General features: G+C 34.8%; 2 protein-coding genes across 2 annotated transcripts; both read left to right on the top strand.

The window, feature by feature from the left end:
• Positions 1-1,658: 1,658 nt before the first annotated feature.
• On the top strand, positions 1,659-2,799 carry LOC131859170 (cysteine-rich receptor-like protein kinase 2). Its single transcript, XM_059212730.1, has 2 exons — positions 1,659-2,492; positions 2,672-2,799. The coding sequence occupies exons 1-2, from the start codon at positions 1,688-1,690 to the stop codon at positions 2,797-2,799; spliced, it is 933 nt and encodes a 310-aa protein (XP_059068713.1). The 5' UTR covers positions 1,659-1,687.
• A 671-nt stretch (positions 2,800-3,470) lies between these two features.
• Positions 3,471-4,571, top strand: LOC131047338 (cold-responsive protein kinase 1-like; the record flags this gene model as incomplete). The annotated part of the gene is made up of 3 exons (XM_057981208.2): positions 3,471-3,712; positions 3,802-3,952; positions 4,047-4,571. Coding segments are annotated over 3 exons (699 nt in total), but the record flags the coding sequence as incomplete, so codon positions are not given.
• Positions 4,572-24,749: the final 20,178 nt, after the last annotated feature.

The following is a 24,749-nucleotide window of genomic DNA, read 5'->3' as shown; positions in this document are numbered from 1 at the left end:
TTTCATAGTTCGATAATTTTTTATCCATGTAGTAGAAGTTTTGAGCTAATTAGATAGAAGGAAAATAATTCTACATTAATATTTTGTTAAAAATATTGCATGTATACTTTAGTGAAGACAAATAATTTATTTATTTTTTGCTCGATAAGAGGTCGAAGTTGAATTGCTTTTGACTAGAGGTATGAACCAGTGAGACCACATTTTTTAGGGGCCTCATCCTCAAATTTGTCTAGCATTTTTACACCCTTATATGTCCTTTGTGTCATCCTATCTATTTTTTCATACACACATTGTCACTCCTTATCACTTTGAACACCTTATCACTCCATGCACACCTTATCGCTCCAATCCTTATCACTCCATTGATGTGCACCCCTTATCTCTCCACTAGAACTTACCTCTTTATCTCTCCAACACCTTATAACTTCATGCAACTATCGTTATTCCTTCATGCACCTACATCCTTGCATCTCCACGCATCCACCTAACCTATAGTCAACAGTGTCCACATTAACAACAACGAGTGGCATTATCTCCTATAATCCACCGTGGCACTCTGCTAGGTTGGGCAAGCATGGTGACATCTGTGCAAGGAGTGTTACCCACACATTCTTTGTTCACTATTTGCAAACAAGACCAAGCAAACAATATCCGAGACAACATGTATGCATGTTGCAAATCGAACACATGACCTCCCCTTAGGCAGACGCGCAACTCAACCACTCTATTGTGGGGTCACCCCCCAAAGACAAATAAAATTTTAAGAGAACTTTAATATGAAAGAAAGTTGCACTCTAATTGATTAAAAATCTTATTTTTAATAACAGTTACAACAACTCCTCACCTATAGTTCTATGGCAGGAACTAATAAATAAATACAATCAAGTGAAAACAAAATAAAAAGGAAGAAAGTAATGTTTATCCTCTACACATTCTATGAGTTTATACCAATTGCTAGCCTTCAAAACAACTAAATACCATATTCACACTGTTTTTAGTAGATAAAGATTAGGGAAAAGATAAATACAAAATTGTCTTCTTAAATTTTAAGATGATATGACTAAATGTGATATTATTTGGTCTCATCATTTCTGAAAATAGATGCAAGAAACTTAATTTCTTATGTTAAAGTTAGCTTTCTCAAATGTAAACTTCTTTATTCTTATGTCAATTTTGATTAATAGTCATTATCTTTTGTATCATTTATTAAACCTGATTGAAATTTTGAAATATGAATTTTTCAATTTTCTTGTTTTATATAATGCTGTTTTATTTTAAAATTCTCACTTTGTTGGATAGGTTCTGTAGCTCAAGACTCGTCCAATTTTTGGGTTGATTGAAGTTTAATTTTCGAATATAATATAGCCCATCCTGTTGATTCCAATCGAGTTTCAGCACCATTGACGTATGCCATGGGAGAGTGATTTATTTTATTCTCAGTTAACTTAGAGACTCTTAAAAATATTTGACTGTAATTATATATTGGGTTTATTTTCTTAATTATCTTTCTTTGACTTTGAATAGTTGTTACTCAATTTATTGTCTTTGTTGTCTTTCTTTAAGATTGACTTCTGTTCTTAGGGTTTACTCACCTGCAACTTGAAAGTCTATATAATAATCTCCTGTCGTTCTTCTAACAAAACAAACTCTAAGAATTCTAGCAGTTTTAAGCGTCTCTCCAATATCAATGGTAAAATCCAAAGCCATGGCTGGAACAAGGTGGCCAGTGGAGAATAGTTTAAGGCTGATTATTTTATCTGTCATGTTACTAATTGCCCCAATTAGAGCAGACCCAGAGACCAGACTTTTAGCCTTCGGATGCAGCAATGTCGCCAACACCAACGTTACAATCTTTGCGAAAAACTTGAAGGCGGCTCTGGCAGCCGTGGTGGAAAATGTTGTTCCATCTGGATTTGTTACAAAAAATGAGGCGGGAGCATCAGATCTGGTAGATTCAGTATATGCACTGGCGCAGTGTAGAAAGGATAAGTCCTCTACTGATTGCGCTAACTGCATCAAGGTAGCAAGAAAAAAAATTGGCAACTGTACAAAAGTTACCGGCGGCAAGGCAAGCTACGACAGATGTTTTCTGCGTTATGAGAACTATAATTTTTACAACACCAGCTACACCGATCCCGGAAATATGGAGGTGTGCGGTACTGCCAACGCGTCCAACTCCAATTCTTTTTCGGCGACTGCTCAAAGTTTGATAAACGATCTTTGCACTGCAACTCCAAGAACAAATGGTTATTTTGCTGCACAGACTAGACAAGGGCCGTCTAATACCACAGTCTATGGACTTGCCTCGTGTATACGTTCCCTTCAAAGGGATTCCTGCGAAAAGTGCCTCGCTATTGCCCAGGACAACATAAACAAGTGTTTTTCTCGCTCCGAGGGACGGGCTGTAGACGCCGGCTGCTACTTGCGATATGATTCCAAACCCTTTTTTCCAAGCAACGCGATTATCGACTTGGCAGATTTCTTACCCAGAGGTTACAATTTAATTATATTCAATTGAAGAGCTTGCAATTTTGTTAACGTTTATTGACACTTTTCCTAAAACAAATTTGAATTTACAATTTCAGATATGCAATTTCATAAAATTTCTGTCAGACATCGACTCTTACAATGATTTTTTCACAATTGAGGTATTCTCCATTTTGTCCTCCAGGGAAGAAGGCGAGTTCTACAGTCTGGATAATAATTGGTGTTGTGGGAGGGGTATTTCTAGTTGGCCTTATAACTTGTCTCCTTCTCTTCCGGAAGCAGATAATAAAGCCCAAGCCAGAAAGAAGGTAAACTCTTAAAGGCTAAATTTAATATATTATAGATAAGGAAGCAAAAGTCTTGCAAGTCAGTTGGATCTTGATTAGTACTAATATAACAAACTGAAACATATGTTATAGCGGATACTGAAGGAGCAACAGAACTTCGTGGGCCGGTAGCTTTTGACTTCAAGATACTGAAAAAGGAAACCAACAATTTTGATCAAGCAAATAAGCTTGGACAAGGAGGGTTTGGTGAAGTATTCAAGGTAAATTATCACTTATTTCTTCCCTCAATAGGCTTGTGTGTCAATCTATTCAAAGGATGGGTTCCTTCAATCTATTAAAATGTTGGGTTCCTTTCCTCGTTAGGCTTCTGTACTAATCCATTCAAATGATGTTTGAAGGGTACTTTGAAAAATGGCAACGTTGTGGCAATAAAGAAGCTGACATTAGGTCGCTCTGTCCGTGCAATTGCTGAATTCGAAAGCGAAGTGAAACTCATTTCTAATGTTCATCACAAAAATCTTGTGCGTTTACTTGGATGTTGCAGACAAGGCCACGAAAGGCTCTTGGTTTATGAGTACATGCCCATCGGCAGCCTCGACAGAATATTATTTGGTTTGCTGCTCCTTAACTTTCCTCTTTTTCTTCTTTCGTCTATTACGGCAAACATGATAGGATTTGAAACTCTAGTGAATTATTCTACATGCAGGAGAACATAAAAAACATCTGGGTTGGAAGGAAAGGTTCAACATTATCCTGGGCACTGCTCGTGGTCTGGCCTATCTCCATGAGGAATTCCATATCTGTATCATCCATCGTGATATTAAATCAAGCAATATATTAGTTGATCATAACTTGGAGGCAAAAATAGCAGATTTTGGGTTGGCAAGACTTCTCCCACATGATAAAAGCCATATTAGCACAAAATTTGCAGGAACCTTGTGAGAAAACCCCTCCTTACTCCATTGCTTTCTTATCAAAATTTTTAACAAAAATAGTAACATCATTTTTATTTAATTTTCCTTTGCAGAGGATACACCGCTCCTGAATATGCTGGCCATGGGCAATTAACAGAGAAAGCTGACACCTACAGCTTTGGTGTGGTAGTTCTTGAAATTGTCAGTGGCAGAAAAAGCATTGACTTGAATCAACCACCTGATAAGCAATATCTGCTTGAATGGGTATTTTACTGTTCTAATAGTATTCTTTTCTATCATTTTATCTCATCATTCTCTCTTAATTAGCTTGATCATTTTCGAAAAAAAATTATCGCAGGTTTGGAGCCTACACGAAGAAAACAAGGTTTTAGAGATGGCGGAAAGCAAAGAGAAGATTGAAGGGTACAGTGAAGAAGAGGTGTTGAGGGTGATAAACCTTGCACTTCAATGCATACAAGGTTCTACCACTCATAGGCCATCAATGTCTGAGGTTGTGACAATACTTTTAAGTAAAGCTGAGATTGATTTTCAGAAACCTCTGCAGCCAGCATTCGTAGACGTGGGGTACAAAGTACGTGGAGAAAGTTCCCCTCCATCATCTCAATCAAATGCTACGGTTACAGAATCCCTTAGTGCTCGTTAGTAGAGTTTACTTCTCTTGATGATGGACACATGGATTCTAATCAGGTTATTAGAAGATAAAATATCTATATGTATTCAATATTAGGGGTTATTTGTCTTGTTGATGGACAGATGGATTCTAATAAAGTTGAAGACAAATATCTTTATGTATTCAATAGTTTTCAAGGAGTGGTAAGTTTGATGAGTAAATTGTAGTTATTCATGTATGTAAGGAAGTAGTTTGGTTACAAAGGTTGTGCTTTATTATTTGGCTTGAAAAAAGAAAATTGTATGAATTGACAATGACAATTAGAGTATAATTGTCAAGAATTATATTTATCATGTTTTCAAGAATTATATTTATCATGTTTCATTATTTAAGGATATTATAATACAACATATCTTTTCAAAATAAATACTTGAATGAAAATAGGTATTATTAGAAAAGGTTGATACACAAAAGAATGTCGTTGATTCATTGATAAAGCTATGAGTATTTTCAGAAATTTTCAGAGTCTATTGAATATAAATGGGGATGGTTGTCTAAACAATTGAATATAAATGGGGATGGTTGTCTAAACAATTGATAGTTTAGGATTAAAGGTCCCTACACAAAGTATTCAACAAGTGGAAGAATGCTAGTACTTTTTGTATAATTTGCATGTTTTATAGTTCTTAGGAAACTTCATCATATTTAAAATACTTTGCTTGTTGTATACTTTTTGAGTTTTTCTCTGTGCTACTCTAGAATATTATCTAATGCTCCTTATGTTTATCACTTCATGATTCATATTAATTCATATATTTAGAAATATTCTTGCATGATTAAGGGTAAAGTATGAAATTTATTTCTTGTATTAGAGAATGATTAAATTTTATGAAATAAAGAAACTATTTTGTTGTGCTAGGATTTTTATCTTTAAAAATTTTCAAGGTGAAAATATTGATTCTAGTCTTTAATTTTTATTCATTATATTATTTCTTTACTAATATTGAGGTTAGCAGAATTAAGCTAGGTTAGGATAGGAACCCCGAACACTCTAGCAACAAATAGGTGATCCTAGGTTTGATTCTTAGCTTGTACATATTTTTTTTAACAAATTCTCAACGATCATCATATCACTTTCTAAACTTGTAAAAATAATTTATACTAACCTCATAACACTTTTAAGAAAATTCGCAACCTTAATATTATCAAAATAAAATTAAATGCATATTGTTTAAGAATTTTTGATCTGAAAATCAACATAAACATAAATGCATTACACTTTCTAAGAAAATGTTCAACCTTAATATTATAAACTATTAGAGGATGAGATGTGTGTTAGATGTGTAGCATAAAAAAATATATCATGTTCTAATTTATTATAGTAGAGTAGAAATAAAAATGAAGAATATTGCAAATTATGAAGAGGTGCCTCTCTTGGTGAAAATATTTATGAAGACTTTGTGAATAGATATATCAATATATTTGAGGAAGAGTATTGTAGCAATGAAATATATGTATATTTAAGAGTATAGGTAGTTTGGATAAAAAATATATGCAGATTTGATAAAGAATATATGCAAATTTGATAAGAGATATAGGGATTTTAGATATAAATGCAATAAGAAGTATGTGGAGAAGATATGAAATGAATAAATGTGATATCTTTCAAGAATATTTTGGTAGAACAGTGTATGGAGAATATAAGTGATAAATGATATGTGCACAAACAAATTTGTGAAGAAAATAACTGTGCTATATGAAAAACCCTCCTTAGGTGTTTTCACTTTGTCAGTGGGTATAATCATTATCACTTGGGAAAATTTTCTCTATCTTTTGGTAGATCTATTAGCACTTTTGTCATATTATCCTTAAAAACATTATCAAAAACTCACCCTCTTAGGTCAAGCATCACCCTAAATGCATCAAGAATACCACCAAATCACTCTCCACCAATATCTACCCTCAAATCACTTAGTCGGGACTTAAAAATCCTAATCAAACACCCAATCCAAGCACATTCTTATGAACTTTGTAAATTCTAAGTTAGTCAATTAATCATTAGGGTCATATTTCCTTGAGCTAGAGGTTCAACTTGCTTCAGAATTACTATTTCTTGAGAACTTGGCTTATCAAGGAAAATCAATACAATCAAACATCAAATAGGATCTCAATTCAAGTTCAATTGTTGGTTATGTTCTCATCCATCAACCAACCATCACAAGTTTAGTCAATCCTTAAGCATAAGAGTATTGGAAGTGGATTCACTCTGAGAAGGGAGGGGGGGCTGAATCAGAGTGATTGTGCAAGAACCCTGATGATTGAAAAGAAAGTTCCACAAACATTTTGAAGAGAAGCAATAAGCACAACAGTTTACACCCTGAATCGAGTACAACTAAAGAAAGGAACTTTGAAAACACCTTATGAAATCTGGTATGACAAGAAACCTAATGTAAGTTATTTTAAAATCTTTGGAAGTAGATCCTATGTTCACAAAGATGATAGAAATGGTAAGTTTGATGAGAAAAGTGAAGAAGGAACTTTTCTAGGTTATTATTCTAGAAGCAAAGCATTTAAATGTTTGATCAAATCGTCTAAAAAAATAGTAGAAAGTGCAAATGTGAAAATTAATGAATTTGCAGAAAGAAATGATGAAGGAAATTCCAAAGAACTAGAAGATTATGAAGGATTTGTCTATGTTCAACCGAGAAGTTCTATCGAGAAGACTTTTGAAGCAAATGAAGAGAATATCCAGTTACCGAGTGATGAAGAAGATCATACAGAGCCTACCGAGCCTGTATTAGCCAAGTATGTCAGAAGGAATCATGCATCAACTCAGATTATAAGAGATAAGAATGATCCAGTGATGACAAGGAACAAACTCAGACAGAACACATGTCTGATATCTGAATTTGAACCGAGAATAGTGAAAGAGGCATTTAATAGTGAAGATTGGACAAATTCTATGATAGAAGAGATTGATCAAATCAAGAAGAATGACACATGGACACTGGTCCCAAGACCGAAGGACAAAAATGTAACCAGTACAAAGTGGATTTTCAGAAACAAGCTAAATGAAAAAGGAGAGGTCATTCGGAATAAAGCAAGACTAGTTTGCAAAGGTTATGCTCAAGAAGAGGGAATTGATTATGGTGAGACTTTTGCACCCGTGGCAAGACTTGAAGGAGTAAGAACATTGTTGGCATATGCTGCTTACAAAAATTTCAAGGTATATCAAATGGATGTCAAATCTGCATTTCTGAATGGTATATTAGAAGAAGAAGTTTTCATTGAACAAACTGAAGGATTTGTTGAAGGAGAAAATATTGATCAGGTATGTATATTGAACAAAGCTTTATATGGTTTGAAACAAGCACCTAGAGCATGGTATGAGAGATTGCACTCATATTTGATCAAAATTGGTTTTATAAGAACAAGTGAAAACAACAATATGTACATGAAGAATGATGAAAATGGAATACTGATCTCAGCCATATTTTTTGATATTATCTTTTGTGGAAATGGCTCTCTATGCAAGAACTTAGGAAATAAAATGAGCAAAGAATTTCAGATGTCATTAATCGATGGGATAAAGTATTTTATAGGTCTACAGATACTGCAAATGAAAGATGAGATTTTCATTACCCAATCCAAGTACATAAAGGAAATCTTGAAGAAATTTGGAATGGAGGATTCAAAACCAATAAGCACTCCTATGACTACCAACTGTAAACTATCAAAGAATGATGAATCTGCATCTGTTGATGAGACACTTTACTGATCTATGATTGGAAAGTTGCCATATGTTGTTCACAGTAGGCCAGATATAGCACATGCAGTCAGTATAGTTGCAAGATTCTCTGCAGATCCCAAGGAAACACACATGACAGCAATCAAAAGAATTTTCAGATACTTGAAAGGCACTGAAGATTATGGCTTAGTATATCAGAAAGGAAATGTTTTTGATTTAAAAGTTTATACTGATGCTGATTGGGCAGGCAACATTGATGACAGGAAAAGCACAAGTGGAGGAGATTTCTTTTTAGGAGAAAGACTAGTGAGTTGGCTTAGCAAGAAACAAGGATGTGTTTCACAGTCAACAACAAAAGCTGAATATGTTGCTACAGCATTGAATTATACCAATATAGCATGGATCAAACAACTGTTGGAAGGCATAAATGAGCAAGTTACCGAGCAAGTAACTATATTTTGTGAAAATACTATTGCCATAAACGTTTCAAAGAATCCTGTTATGCACTCTAAGACAAAGCACATCCCTATCAAGTATCATTATCTTAGAGAAGAAGTTCAAGAGAAGAAAGTGGTTTTGGAGTATGTTAGCACAAAGGAACAAATAGCAGATATCTTCACCAAGCCACTGCTAAGGGACACTTTTGAGTATCTCATAAGTCAGTTATGGGTCCTACCCCTATCTTTCATTCACTGACCAAGTTCGGTGAAGGCATCAATTCGATGACTCTATAGAATATCTTTTAGGAGTTGATGTTGATTTACACACTTTAGGAAGTTTTCTAAAGGTGTGTAGGAAACAATAATAGGGAACAGGAATTGAAGACAAAATGCTCTAATCGAGACTGAGTTGATACATAACAGCAAAGAATTCACTTCTCAGTGGAAGAAATTATGTTTTAGTTTTCTTCATTTTTGGCAATGTTGTCAAAGGGGGAGAAGACTAATGAATGGGGGAGAAGTCTACTGACCAAAGGAGAAGACTACATTTCAAAACCGAGAAGGAGACTTATGACAAAGGGAGAGCATTTCAGCAATCTGAATCGGAATCAATAAGGTCAAATCAATTGGTTTTGCCATCAATGTCAAAGGGGGAGATTGTTGGCATTATAACAGACAAGGGAGATTGTTGGCTTTCCAATTACAATGAGAGATTGTTGACATTTCAATAAGGATATTAAGAAGGTTGTTGATGACTATGGATATAACTGATTAAGGATGTTCACTATCTTAATATTATTATTTTGTCATTGAAGTCAAGAAATTGATTTTCTAATTCAGTATGATGTTGCCATATCTTAAGAAGTATGATTTGATGAGTATAAAGATGTCGGTAAAGACACAGAAAGAATGTGAAGAATAAGGGGAGAAATAAGCTATTCAATGGGCAACTATTACCGAGTTAGACAATGATGAGATCATGATGTTTAGATCGTTTTGATATCCTACATATACTATTATTTATAAGGTTAATACTATACTATGTCACCAAGCAAAGAACCTAGTCGGTAAACCCTAAGGTTATCGCTATCGGTTAATGAAGGTGGAATGTCTACCGAGTAAAGTTTAGTATTTACCGAGTTGCAACCGAGCTGTAACAAAATGCATTGGATGAATAAAAGCATTATTTAATGAAGGAAGTTTATGAGCTGGAGTTGATTAAATGATTGGTAAGCCGTACATGAAGTTTGTTAAGAATCTATGGTAATGAAAGATCGGCAGGAAGATCTACAGCTCAGATTGAACCACAATACCCTAGCACAAGTTCCTAGGAAGGAACACAAGTTCCAAGGCGAGGTAAAATGTTTTCAGATCGAAGGATACATAGAATCTAATTGAAGATCTGATGGCTATGATTGATCATGGGAAATGTGATCAAGGAGATTAACTGGTTGAAAGATTGTTTATAAATAGGGAACTGTTGATAAACAATGTATGCGGGCAAGTGTATGCACAGGGATGCTACATAGTGTTTACCGAGCACAAAAGTTTGAAGACCTATTTTGATAATAGAGTATAGAGCCCAGTAGAGGGACAAGATAATTTCTATGAATTGATTGTATTGAGCAAATAAGAATCTCCTTTAACATTTCAGATGTGAAGTTGCAAATATATTTTTATTACTGTTATTTTGTGAAGTAACAGAAAATCTCTTAACCGAGTGGACTTAACAGTCTTATTTGTAAAACACTCTAGCAAGGTGACATTCTGATTGAGTGTTTGAAATTCTTTAACAAGGTCACTTCTAACAAAGTGAAGATCCTAACAGATTTGAGGGAAATCCCTTAACGGGGTAACATCTAGCAATGTGTTTGTAATCTTTAATAGGATTTGCTTTTAACCAAGCATACTCTAGAAGAGTATATTTCTTAGTGGGTCCGAAATCTCACAGTGGTTTTTCCCTATTTGGGCTTCCACGTTAAATCTGGTGTTATATGTTTTGTGATCTTATCTATTTATGAGTCTGCATGCATTACTGTTTTTCTGATAAGGTTACCGAGGTTGAATCTGTTGTTTTTATGGAAGATTAAGTTTGAATGATTCACCCCCCCTCTCATATTGTTAGCTTGGCATTTGTACTAATCATATTAGTATCAAAACTATCAATTGGTATCAGAGCTCTAGACTCTGGAAGAAAAAGTTTAAAGGCACTTGAGTTAAAGATCCAAAGATGTATAAGAGGGATGCACCAAAGCTGAACAAGTCAAGTTTCTCTACATGGCAAAAAAGGATGAAGCTGCACTTATAAGGAATTGGAGAATATGTTGTCTATTTTCTGGAGAATGATTTCATCACAATGAGCACCTATCCATTGACAATTGAAGAGATAAAGGCAAAGCAAGAACATATTCAAGCAATGATTGAAATAACATCTGCATTGACCGACTCAGAGTTTAATGATCTAGAAGGATGTATTGATGCTAAAGCAATGTGGACTAAGCTCATATCTATGTATGGTGGAGATGAACATGTTCAAAGAGAAAAAGTGGATAGTCTAAGAGGACAACTTGAATCTATGAGAATGAATGAAGGTGAGAACATAACTCAGTACAATACAAGATTAAAGGAGATTGTCAACCAAATCAAAGGAGCAGGAGGAACTATTGAAGAAAAGGATGTAACAAGTAATATATTGAGAACCCTACTACCTGCTTATGCAATCCGAGTCTCTGCAATCAATGAATTGAGGTCTGTACCCAATATGCTAGTTTATTTAGATGCTACTATTGGTAAGCTACATGCATTTTAGTTAAGCAACTTTGCTAACAGTGGGTCTTCGGTAAATATAGTTGAGTCTGCATTTAGTTCTTTTCATATTGATGAATCTGATGATTACAATGATAGAAAGTATAAGTACTCTGAAGGGAATCATAGTGGAGCAAGTGAAAGATTTCACAAAAACATGGAGGAGGTACACAAACTATATGAGGAAATTAGAAAGCAAGAAGAGTTTGAAGCACTATTAGCCAGAAGGCTACCGAGAGGAAAAGGTAAGTACAAAGGATAGTTGCCTTTGAAATGTTTTAACTGTGATAGAATTGGACACATGGCTTCTAACTGTCTTGACAAAGAATCTAGTGAAAAGAGAGATTACCGAGACTTCACGAGAAGAGATAAAAAGACATGCCTAATAGCTGATGAGGAATCTAATGGTGATAAATCAGATGAAACTAATATAGAGGAAGTTGTTTATGTGGCTATTAAAGATGGATCAGATGAAGAAAGGTATGAAGAAAAAGCTTTAATATCTCATATAAATACTAATGATTCTTGGATCATAGATAGTGGATGCTCACATCACATGACAGGTGATAAAAACAAGTTTGTTAAATTAGATGATTATGATGGAGGCTATGTAAGATTTGATAATGATGCACCATGTCCGGTAAGAGGTAAAGGATCCATAACACTTCTTGACAATGCTAAATGTAATGATGTTTATTGGGTTGAAGGTTTGAAATACAATTTATTGAGTGCAGCACAGCTAAACAACACAAGTTACCGAATAGAATTTAAAAAAGGAATTCTCAAAGTTAATGACAAGCATGGAAAGTTAGCCGCTACCGGGACACAAACAAGAGGTAACACATTTGACCTTGACTCAACTCAGAATAATTGTCTATATGCAAAGATAGATGATACCTGGTTATGGCATAAAAGGTTTTGTCATGTAAATTTTGATAATCTAATCAAAATAAGTAAGAAGCACCAAGTAAGAGGTCTATCGAGTCTTGAGAAACCTAAGAATGCTATGTGTCGAGGATGCCATACAGGTAAGATGAAAAGATCAAGCTTTACAAGTAAGTCGTACACTTCTAAGGGAATTTTAGATCTTGTGCATACTGATCTTTGTGGTCCTATGAAAGTTCAAAGTTATTATGGTGATAAATATTTCATATTATTTGTGGATGATTACTCAAGGATGATGTCAGTAATGTTTCTAAAAGAAAAATCAAAAGCTTTTCAAATGTTTAAATGGTACAAGGCAAGAGTTGAAAATTAAACAGGAAGACAACTGAAATGTCTTAGATCAGATAGAGGAGGAGAGTTTACCTCTGATGAGTTCAACTTATTCTGCAATGATCATGGTATAAAAAGACAAGTCTCTACATCGAGAACTCCACAGAAAAATGGGATAGCTGAGAGAAGAAACAGATCTATTGTGGATTGTGCAAGAACCCTGATGATTGAAAAGAAAGTTCCACAAATATTTTGGAGAGAAGCAATAAGCACAGCAGTTTACACCCTGAACCGAGTACAACTGAAGAAAGGAACTTTGAAGAAACCTTATGAAATCTGGTATGACAAGAAACCTAATGTAAGTTATTTTAAAATCTTTGGAAGTAGATGCTATGTTCACAAAGATGACAGAAATGGTAAGTTTGATCAGAAAAGTGAAGAAGGAACATTTCTAGGTTATTCTTCTAGAAGCAAAGCATTTAAATGTCTGATCAAATCATCTAACAAAATAATAGAAAGTGCAAATGTGAAAATTGATGAATTTGCAGAAAGAAATGATGAAGGAAATTCCAAAGAACTAGAAGATTATGAAGTATTTGTCTATGTTCAACCGAGAAGTTCTATCGAGAAGACTATTGAAGGAAATGAAGAGAATATCTAGTTACTGAGTGATGAAGAAGATCATACAGAGCCTACCGAGCTTGTATTAGCCAAGTATGTCAGAAGGAATCATGCACCAAGTCATATTATAGGAGATAAGAATGATCTAGTGATGACAAGGAACAAACTGAGACAGAACACATGTCTGATATCTGAATTTGAATCGAGAATAGTGAAAGAGGAATTTAACAGTGAGATTGGATAAATGCTATGACAGAAGAGATTGATCAAATCAAGAAGAATGACACATGGACACTAGTCCCAAGATCGAAGGACAAAAATGTAATCGGTACAAAGTGGATTTTCAGAAACAAGCTAAATGAAAAAGGAGAGCTCATTCAGAATAAAGAAAGACTAGTTTGCAAAGGTTATGCTCAAGAAGAGGGAATTGATTATGGTGAGACTTTTGCACCCGTGGCAAGACTTGAAGGAGTAAGAACATTGTTGGCATATGCTGCTTACAAAAATTTCAAGGTATATCAAATAGATGTCAAATCTGCATTTCTGAATGGTATATTAGAAGAAGAAGTTTTCATTGAACAACCTGAAGGATTTGTTGAAGTAAAAAATATTGATCAAGTATGTAAATTGAACAAAGCTTTATATGGTTTGAAACAAGCACCTAGAGCATGGTATGAGAGATTGCACTCATATTTGATCAAAATTGGTTTTATAAGAACAAGTGAAAACAACAATATGTACATGAAGAATGATGAAAATGGAATACTGATCTCAGCCATATTTTTTGATATTATCTTTTGTGGAAATGGCCCTCTATGCAAGAACTTTGGAAATAAAATGAGCAAAGAATTTGAGATATCATTAATCGGTGAGATAAAGTATTTTATAGGTCTACAGATACTGCAAATGAAAGATGATATTTTCATTACCCAATCCAAGTACATAAAGGAAATCTTGAAGAAATTTGGAATGGAGGATTCAAAACCAGTAAGCACTCCTATGACTACCAACTGTAAACTATCAAAGAATGATGAATCTGCATCTGTTGATGAAACACTTTACTGATCTATGATTGGAAAGTTGCAATATGTTGTTCACAGCAGGCCAGATATAGCACATGCAGTCGGTATAGTTGCAAGATTCTCTGCAGATCCCAAGGAAACACACATGATAGCAACCAAAAGAATTTTCAGATACTTGAAAGGCACTGAAGATTATGGCTTAGTATATCGGAAAGGAAATGTTTTTGATTTAAAAGTTTATACTGATGCTGATTGGGCAGGCAACATTGATGACAGGAAAAGCACAAGTGGAGGAGATTTCTTTTTAGGAGAAAGACAAGTGAGTTGGCTTAGCAAGAAACAAGGATGTGTTTCACAGTCAACAACAAAAGCTGAATATGTTGCTGGAGCATTGATCTATACCAATATAGCATGGATCAAACAACTGTTGGAAGGCATAAATGAGTAAGTTACCGAGCCAGTAACTATATTTTGTGATAATACTAGTGTCATAAACATTTCAAAGAATCCTGTTATGCATTCTAAGACAAAGCACATCTCTGTCAAGTATCATTATCTTAGAGAAGAAGTTCAAGAGAAGAAAGTGGTTTTGGAGTATGTTAGCACAAAGGAACAAATAGCAGATATCTTCACCAAGCCACTGCTAAGGGACACTTTTGAGTATCTCATAAGTCAGTTATGGGTCCTACCCCTATCTTTCATTCACTGACCAAGTTCGGGGAAGGCATTAATTCGATGACTCTACAGAATATCTTTTAGGAGATGATGCTGATTTACACACTTTAGGAAGTTTTCTAAAGGTGTGCAGGAAACAATAATAGGGAACAGGAATTGAAGACAAAATGCTCTGATCGAGACTGAGTTGATACATAACAGCAAGGAATTCACTTCTCAGTGGAAGAAATTACGTTTTAGTTTTCTTCATTTTTGGCATTGTTGTCAAAGGGGGAGAAGACTAATGAATGGGGGAGAAGTCTACTGACCAAAGGAGATGACTAAATTTCAAAACCGAGAAGGAGACTTATGACAAAGGGAGAGCATTTCAGCATTTCAGCAATCTGAATCGGAATCAGTAAGGTCAAATCAATTGGTTTTGCCATCAATGTCAAAGGGGGAGATTGTTGGCATTATAACAGACAAGGGAGATTGTTGGCATTCCAATTAAAATGAGAGATTGTTGACATTTCAATAAGGATATTGAGAAGGTTGTTGATGACTATGAATATAACTGATTAAGGATGTTCACTATCTTAATATTATTATTTTTTCATTGATGTCAAGAAATTCATTTTCTAATTCAGTATGATGTTGCCATATCTTAAGAAGTATGATTTGATGAGTATAAAGATGTCGGTAAAAGACACAGAAAGAATGTGAAGAATAAGGGGAGAAATAAGTTATTCAATGGGCAACTATTACCGAGTTAGACAATGATGAGATCATGATGTTTAGATCGTTTTGATATCCTACATATGCTATTATTTATAAGGTTAATACTATACTATGTCACCAAGCAAAGAACCTAGTCGGTAAACCCTAAGGTTATCGCTATCAGTTAATGAAGGTGGAATGTCTACCGAGTAAAGTTTAGTATTTACCGAGTTGCAACCGAGCTGTAACAAAAAGCATTGGATGAATAAAAGCATTATTTAATGAAGGAAGTTTATGAGCTGGAGTTGATTAAATGATTGGTAATCCGTACATGAAGTTTGTTAAGAATCTATGGTAATGAAAGATCGGCAGGAAGATCTACAGCTCAGATTGAACCACAATACCCTAGCACAAGTTCCTAGGAAGGAACACAAGTTCCAAGGCGAGGTAAAATGTTTTCAGATCGAAGGATACATAGAATCTAATTGAAGATCGGATGGCTATGATTGATCATGGGAAATGTGATCAAGGAGATTAACTGGTTGAAAAATTATTTATAAATAGGGAACTATTGATAAACAATGTATGCGGGCAAGTGTATGCACAGGGATGCTACATAGTGTTTACCAAGCATAGAAGTTTGAAGACCTGTTTTGATAATAGAGTATAGAGCCCAGTAGAGGGACAAGATAATTCCTATGAATTGATTGTATTGAGGAAATAAGAATCTGCTTTAACATTTCAGATGTGAAGTTGCAAATATATTTTTATTACTGTTATTTTGTGAAGTAACAGAAAATCTCTTAACCGAGTGGACTTAACAGTCTTATTTGTAAAACACTCTAGCAAGGTGACATTCTGATTGAGTGTTTGAAATTCTTTAACAAGGTCACTTCTAACAAAGTGAAGATCCTAACAGATTTGACGGAAATCCCTTAACCGGGTAACATCTAGCAATGTGTTTGTAATCTTTAATAGGATTTGCTTTTAACCAAGCATACTCTAGAAGAGTATATTTCTTAGTGGGTCCGAAATCTCACAGTGGTTTTTCCCTATTTGGGCTTCCACGTTAAATCTGGTGTTATATGTTTTGTGATCTTATCTATTTATGAGTCTGCATGCATTACTGTTTTTCTGATAAGGTTACCGAGGTTGAATCTGTTGTTTTTATGGAAGATTAAGTTTGAATGATTCACCCCCCCTCTCATATTGTTAGCTTGGCATTTGTACTAATCATATTAGTATCAAAACTATCAATTGGTATCAGAGCTCTAGACTCTGGAAGAAAAAGTTTAAAGGCACTTGAGTTAAAGATCCAAAGATGTATAAGAGGGATGCACCGAAGCTGAACAAGTCAAGTTTCTCTACATGGCAAAAAAGGATGAAGCTGCACTTATCAGGAATTGGAGAATATGTTGCCTATTATCTGGAGAATGAATTCATCACAATGAGCACCTATCCATTGACAATTGAAGAGATAAAGGCAAAGCAAGAACATATTCAAGCAATGATTGAAATAACATCTGCATTGACCGACTCAGAGTTTAATGATCTAGAAGGATGTATTGATGCTAAAGCAATGTGGACTAAGCTCATATCTGTGTATGGTGGAGATGAACATGTTCAAAGAGCAAAAGTGGATAGTCTAAGAGGACAACTTGAATCTATGAGAATGAATGAAGGTGAGAACATAACTCAGTACAATACAAGATTAAAGTAGATTGTCAACCGAATCAAAGGAGCAGGAGGAACTATTGAAAAAAAGGATGTAACAAGTAAGTTATTGAGAACCCTTCTACCTGCTTATGCAATCTGAGTCTCTGCAATCAATGAATTGAGGTTTGTACCCAATATGATAATTTCTTCAAATGCTACTATTGGTAAGCTAAATGCATTTGAGTTAAGCAACTTTGATAACAGTGGGTCTTCGGTAAATATAGTTGAGTCTGCATTTAGTTCTTTTCATATTGATGAATCTGATGATTACAATGATAGAAAGTATAAGTACTCTGAAGGGAATCACAGTCGAGCAAGTGAAAGATTTCTCAAAAACATGGAGGAGGTACACAAACTATATGAGGAAATTAGAAAGCAAGAAGAGTTTGAAGCACTATTAGCCAGAAGGCTACCGAGAGGAAAAGGTAAGTACAAAGGAAAGTTGCCTTTGAAATGTTTTAACTGTGATAGAATTGGACACATGGCTTCTAACTGTCCTGACAAAGAATCTAGTGAAAAGAGAGATTACCGAGACTTCACGAGAAGAGATAAAAAGACATGCCTAATAGCTGATGCGGAATCTAATGATGATAAATCAGATGAAACTAATACAGAGGAAGTTGTTTATGTGGCTATTAAAGATGGATCAGATGAAGAAAGGTATGAAGAAAAAGCTTTAATATCTCATATAAATACTAATGATTCTTGGATCATAGATAGTGGATGCTCACATCACATGACAGGTGATAAAAACAAGTTTGTTAAATTAGATGATTATGATGGAGGCTATGTAGGATTTGGTAATGATGCACCATGTCCAGTAAGAGGTAAAGGATCCATAACACTTCTTGACAATGCTAAATGTAATGATGTTTATTGGGTTGAAGGTTTGAAATACAATTTGTTGAGTGGAGCATAGCTAAACAACACAGGTTACCAAATAGAATTTCAAAAAGGAATTGTCAAAGTTCATGACAAGCATGGAAAGTTAGCTGCTACCGGGACACAAACAAGAGGTAACACATTTGACCTTGACTCAACTCAGAATAATTGTCTATATGCAAAGATAGATGATACCTGGTTATGGCATAAAAGGTTTTGTCATGTAAATTTTTATAATCTAATCAAAATAAGTAAGAAGCACCAAGTAAGAGGTCTATCGAGTCTTGAGAAACCTGAGAATGCTATGTGTCGAGGATGCCATGCGGGTAAGATGACAAGATCAAGCTTTACAAGTAAGTCCTACACTTCTAAGGGAATTTTAGATCTTGTGCATACTGATCTTTGTGGTCCTATGAAAGTTCAAAGTTATTATGGTGATAAATATTTCATATTATTTGTGGATGATTACTCAAGGATGATGTCAGTAATGTTTCTAAAAGAAAAATCAGAAGCTTTTCAAATGTTTAAATGGTACAAGGCAAGAGTTGAAAATTAAATAGGAAGACAACTGAAATGTCTTAGATCAGGTAGAGGAAGAGAGTTTACCTCTGATGAGTTCAACTTATTCTGCAATGATCATGGTATAAAAAGACAAGTCTCTACATCGAGAACTCCACAGCACAATGGGATAGCTAAGAGAAGAAACAGATCTATTGTGGATTGTGCAAGAACCCTGTTGATTGAAAAGAAAGTTCCACAAATATTTTGGAGAGAAGCAATAAGCACAGCAGTTTACACCCTGAACCGAGTACAACTGAAGAAAGGAACTTTGAAGAAACCTTATGAAATCTGGTATGACAAGAAACCTAATGTAAGTTATTTTAAAATCTTTGGAAGTAGATGCTATGTTCACAAAGATGACAGAAATGGTAAGTTTGATCAGAAAAGTGAAGAAGGAACATTTCTAGGTTATTCTTCTAGAAGCAAAGCATTTAAATGTCTGACCAAATCATCTAACAAAATAGTAGAAAGTGAAAATGTGAAAATTGATGAATTTGTGGAAAGAAATGATGAAGGAAATTCCAAAGAACCAAAAGATTATGAAGGATTTGTCTATTTTCAACTGAGAAGTTCTACCAAGAAGACTGCTGAAGGAAATGAAGAGAATATCCAGTTACTGAGTGATGAAGAAGATCATACAGAGCCTACCGAGCTTGTATTAGCCAAGTATGTCAGAAGGAATCATGCACCAAGTCATATTATAGGAGATAAGAATGATCTACTGATGACAAGGAACAAACTGAGACAGCACACATGTCTGATATCTGAATTTGAACCGAGAATAGTGAAAAAGGCATTTAACAGTGAGATTGGATAAATTGTATGACAGAAGAGATTGACCAAATCGAGAAGAATGACACATGGACACTAGTCCCAAGATCGAAGGACAAAAATGTAATCAGTACAAAGTGGATTTTCAGAAACAAGCTAAATGAAAACTGAGAGGTCATTCAGAATAAAGAAAGACTAGTTTGCAAAGGTTATGCTCAAGAAGAGGGAATTGATTATGGTGAGACTTTTGCACCCGTGGCAAGACTTGAAGGAATAAGAACATTGTTGGCATATGCTGCTTACAAAAATTTCAAGGTATATCAAATAGATGTCAAATCTGCATTTCTGAATGGTATATTAGAAGAAGAAGTTTTCATTGAACAACCTGAAGGATTTGTTGAAGGAGAAAATATTGATCAGGTATGTAAATTGAACAAAGCTTTATATGGTTTGAAACAAGCACCTAGAGAATGGTATGAGAGATTTCACTCATATTTGATCAAAATTGGTTTTATAAGAACAAGTGAAAACAACAATATGTACATGAAGAATGATGAAAATGGAATACTGATCTCAGCCATATTTTTTGATATTATCTTTTGTGGAAATGGCTCTCTATGTAAGAACTTTGGAAATAAAATGAGCAAAGAATTTGAGATGTCGTTAATCGGTGAGATAAAGTATTTTATAGGTCTACAGATACTGCAAATGAAAGATGAGATTTTCATTACCCAATCCAAGTACATAAAGGAAATCTTGAAGAAATTTGGAATGGAGGATTCAAAACCAGTAAGCACTCCTATGACTGCCAACTGTAAACTATCAAAGAATGATGAATCTACATCTGTTGATGAGACACTTTACTGATCTATGATTGGAAAGTTGCAATATGTTGTTCACAGCAGGCCAGATATAGCACATGCAGTTGATATAGTTGCAAGATTCTCTGCAGATCCCAAGGAAACACACATGACAACAATCAAAAGAATTTTCAGATACTTGAAAGGCACTGAAGATTATGGCTTAGTATATCGAAAAGGAAATGTTTTTGATTTAAAAGTTTATACTGATGCTGATTGGGCAGGCAACATTGATGACAGGAAAAGCACAAGTGGAGGAGCTTTCTTTTTAGGAGAAATACTAGTGAGTTAGCTTAGCAAGAAACAAGGATGTGTTTCACAGTCAACAACAAAAGCTGAATATGTTGCTGCAGCATTGAATTATACCAATATAGCATGGATCAAACAACTATTGGAAGGCATAAATGAGCAAGTCACCGAGCCAGTAACTATATTTTGTGATAATACTAGTGTCATAAACATTTAAAAGAATCCTGTTATGCACTCTAAGACAAAGCACATCTCTGTCAAGTATCATTATCTTAGAGAAGAAGTTCAAGAGAAGAAAGTGGTTTTGGAGTATGTTAGCACAAAGGAACAAATAGCAGATATCTTCACCAAGCCACTGCTAAGGGAAACTTTTGAGTATCTCATAAGTTAGTTATGGAGCCTACCCCTATCTTTCATTCACTGACCAAGTTCGGTGAAGGCATCAATTCGATGACTCTACAGAATATCTTTTAGGAGTTGATGTTGATTTACACACTTTAGGAAGTTTTCTAAAGGTGTGCAGGAAACAATAATAGGGAACAGGAATTGAAGACAAAATGCTCTGATCGAGACTGAGTTGATACATAACAGCAAGGAATTCACTTCTCAGTGGAAGAAATTATGTTTTAGTTTTCTTCATTTTTGGCATTGTTGTCAAAGGGGGAGAAGACTAATTGATGGGGGAGAAGTCTACTGACCAAAGGAGAAGACTACATTTCAAAACCGAGAAGGAGACTTATGACAAAGGGAGAGCATTTCAGCATTTCAGCAATCTGAATCGAAATCAATAAGGTCAAATCAATTGGTTTTTCCATCAATGTCAAAGGGGGAGATTGTTGGCATTATAACAGACAAGGGAGATTGTTGGCATTCCAATTACAATGACAAATTGTTGACATTTCAATAAGGATATTGAGAAGGTTGTTGATGACTATGGATATAACTGATTAAGGATGTTCACTATCTTAATATTATTATTTTGTCATTGATGTCAAGAAATTGATTTTCTAATTCAGTATGATGTTGCCATATCTTAAGAAGTATGATTTGATGAGTATAAAGATGTCGGTAAAAGACACAGAAAGAATGTGAAGAATAAGGGGAGAAATAAGTTATTCAATGGGCAACTATTACCGAGTTAGACAATGATGAGATCATGATGTTTAGATCGTTTTGATATCCTACATATGCTATTATTTATAAGGTTAATACTATACTATGTCACCAAGCAAAGAACCTAGTCGGTAAACCCTAAGGTTATCGCTATCGGTTAATGAAGGTGGAATGTCTACCGAGTAAAGTTTAGTATTTACCGAGTTGCAACTGAGCTGTAACAAAATGCATTGGATGAATAAAAGCATTATTTAATGAAGGAAGTTTATGAGCTGGAGTTGATTAAATGATTGGTAAGCCGTACATGAAGTTTGTTAAGAATCTATGGTAATGAAAGATCGGCAGGAAGATCTACAGCTCAGATTGAACCACAATACCCTAGCACAAGTTCCTGGGAAGGAACACAAGTTCCAAGGCGAGGTAAAATGTTTTCAGATCGAAGGATACATAGAATCTAATTGAAGATCTGATGGCTATGATTGATCATGGGAAATGTGATCAAGGAGATTAACTGGTTGAAAGATTGTTTATAAATAGGGAACTGTTGATAAACAATGTATGTGGGCAAGTGTATGCACAGGGATGCTACATAGTGTTTACCAAGCACAGAAGTTTGAAGACCTATTTTGATAATAGAGTATAGAGCCTAGTAGAGGGACAAGATAATTTCTATGAATTGATTGTATTGAGCAAATAAGAATCTGCTTTAACATTTCAGATGTGAAGTTGCAAATATATTTTTATTACTGTTATTTTGTGAAGTAACAGAAAATCTCTTAACCGAGTGGACTTAACAGTCTTATTTGAAAAACACTCTAGCAAGGTGACATTCTGATTGAGTGTTTGAAATTCTTTAACAAGGTCACTTCTAACAAAGTGAAGATCCTAACAGATTTGAGGGAAATCCCTTAACCGGGTAACATCTAGCAATGTGTTTGTAATCTTTAATAGGATTTGCTTTTAACCAAGCATACTCTAGAAGAGTATATTTCTTAGTGGGTCCGAAATCTCACAGTGGTTTTTCCCTATTTGGGCTTCCACGTTAAATCTGGTGTTATATGTTTTGTGATCTTATCTATTTATGAGTCTGCATGCATTACTATTTTTCTGATAAGGTTACCGAGGTTGAATCTGTTGTTTTTATGGAAGATTAAGTTTGAATGATTCACCCCCCCTCTCATATTGTTATCTTGGCATTTGTACTAATCATATTATTATCAAAACTATCAATTGGTATCAGAGCTCTAGACTCTGGAAGAAAAAGTTTAAAGGCACTTGAGTTAAAGATCCAAAGATGTATAAGAGGGATGCACCGAAGCTGAACAAGTCAAGTTTCTCTACATGGCAAAAAAGGATGAAGCTGCACTTATCAGGAATTGGAGAATATGTTGTCTATTATCTGGAGAATGATTTCATCACAATGAGAACCTATCCATTGACAATTGAAGAGACAAAGGCAAAGCAAGAACATATTCAAGCAATGATTGAAATAACATTTGCATTGACCGACTCAGAGTTTAATAATCTAGAAGGATGTATTGATGCTAAAGCAATGTGGACTAAGCTCATATCTGTGTATGGTGGAGATGAACATGTTCAAAGAGCAAAAGTGGATAGTCTAAGAGGACAACTTGAATCTATGAGAATGAATGAAGGTGAGATCATAACTCAATACAATACAAGATTAAAGGAGATTGTCAACCAAATCAAAGGAGCAGGAGGAACTATTGAAGAAAAGGATGTAACAAGTAAGTTATTGAGAACCCTTCTACTTGCTTATGCAGTTCAAGTCTCTGCAATCAATGAAATGAGGTCTGTACCCAATATGCTAGTTTCTTTAGATGCTACTATTGGTAAGCTACATGCATTTGAGTTAAGAAACTTTGATAACAGTGGGTCTTCGGTAAATATAGTTGAGTCTGCATTTAGTTATTTTCATATTGATGAATCTGATGATTACAATGATAGAAAGTATAAGTACTCTGAAGGGAATCACAGTGGAGCAAGTGAAAGATTTCGCAAAAACATGGAGGCTGTACACAAACTGTATGAGGAAATTAGAAAGCAAGAAGAGTTTGAAGCACTATTAGCCAGAAGGCTACCTGGAGGAAAAGGTAAGTACAAAGGAAAGTTTCCTTTGAAATGTTTTAACTGTGATAGAATTAGACACATGGCTTCTAACTGTCCTGACAAAGAATCTAGTGAAAAGAGAGATTACCGAGACTTCACGAGAAGAGATAAAAAGACATGCCTAATAGCTGATGAGGAATCTAATGATGATAAATCAAATGAAACTAATACAGAGGAAGTTGTTTATGTGGCTATTAAAGATGGATCAGATGAAGAAAGGTATGAAGAAAAAGCTTTAATATCTCATATAAATACTAATGATTCTTGGATCATAGATAGTGGATGCTCACATCACATGACAGGTGATAAAAACAAGTTTGTTAAATTAGATGATTATGATGGAGGCTATGTAAGATTTGCTAATGATGCACCATGTCCGGTAAGAGGTAAAGGATCCATAACACTTCTTGACAATGCTAAATGTAATGATGTTTATTGGGTTGAAGGTTTGAAATACAATTTGTTGAGTGTAGCATAGCTAAACAGCACATGTTACCGAATAGAATTTCAAAAAGGAATTGTCAAAGTTCATGACAAGCATGGAAAGTTAGCTGCTACCAGGACACAAACAAGAGGTAACACATTTGACCTTGACTCAACTCAGAATAATTGTCTATATGCAAAGATAGATGATACCTGGTTATGGCATAAAAGGTTTTGTCATGTAAATTTTGATAATCTAATCAAAATAAGTAAGAAGCACCGAGTAAGAGGTCTATCGAGTCTTGAGAAACCTGAGAATGCTAAGTGTCGAGGATGCCATACGGGTAAGATGACAAAATCAAGCTTTACAAGTAAGTCCTACACTTCTAAGGGAATTTTAGATCTTGTGCATACTGATCTTTGTGGTCCTATGAAAGTTCAAAGTTATTATGGTGATAAATATTTCATATTATTTGTGGATGATTACTCAAGGATGATGTCAG

The sequence above is a fragment of the Cryptomeria japonica genome, chromosome 10, assembly GCF_030272615.1.
Source record: "Cryptomeria japonica chromosome 10, Sugi_1.0, whole genome shotgun sequence".
NCBI lineage: Eukaryota > Viridiplantae > Streptophyta > Pinopsida > Cupressales > Cupressaceae > Cryptomeria > Cryptomeria japonica.
Note: the sequence above shows the minus strand (reverse complement) of the source record. Positions and strands in the feature narration are given on the sequence as shown.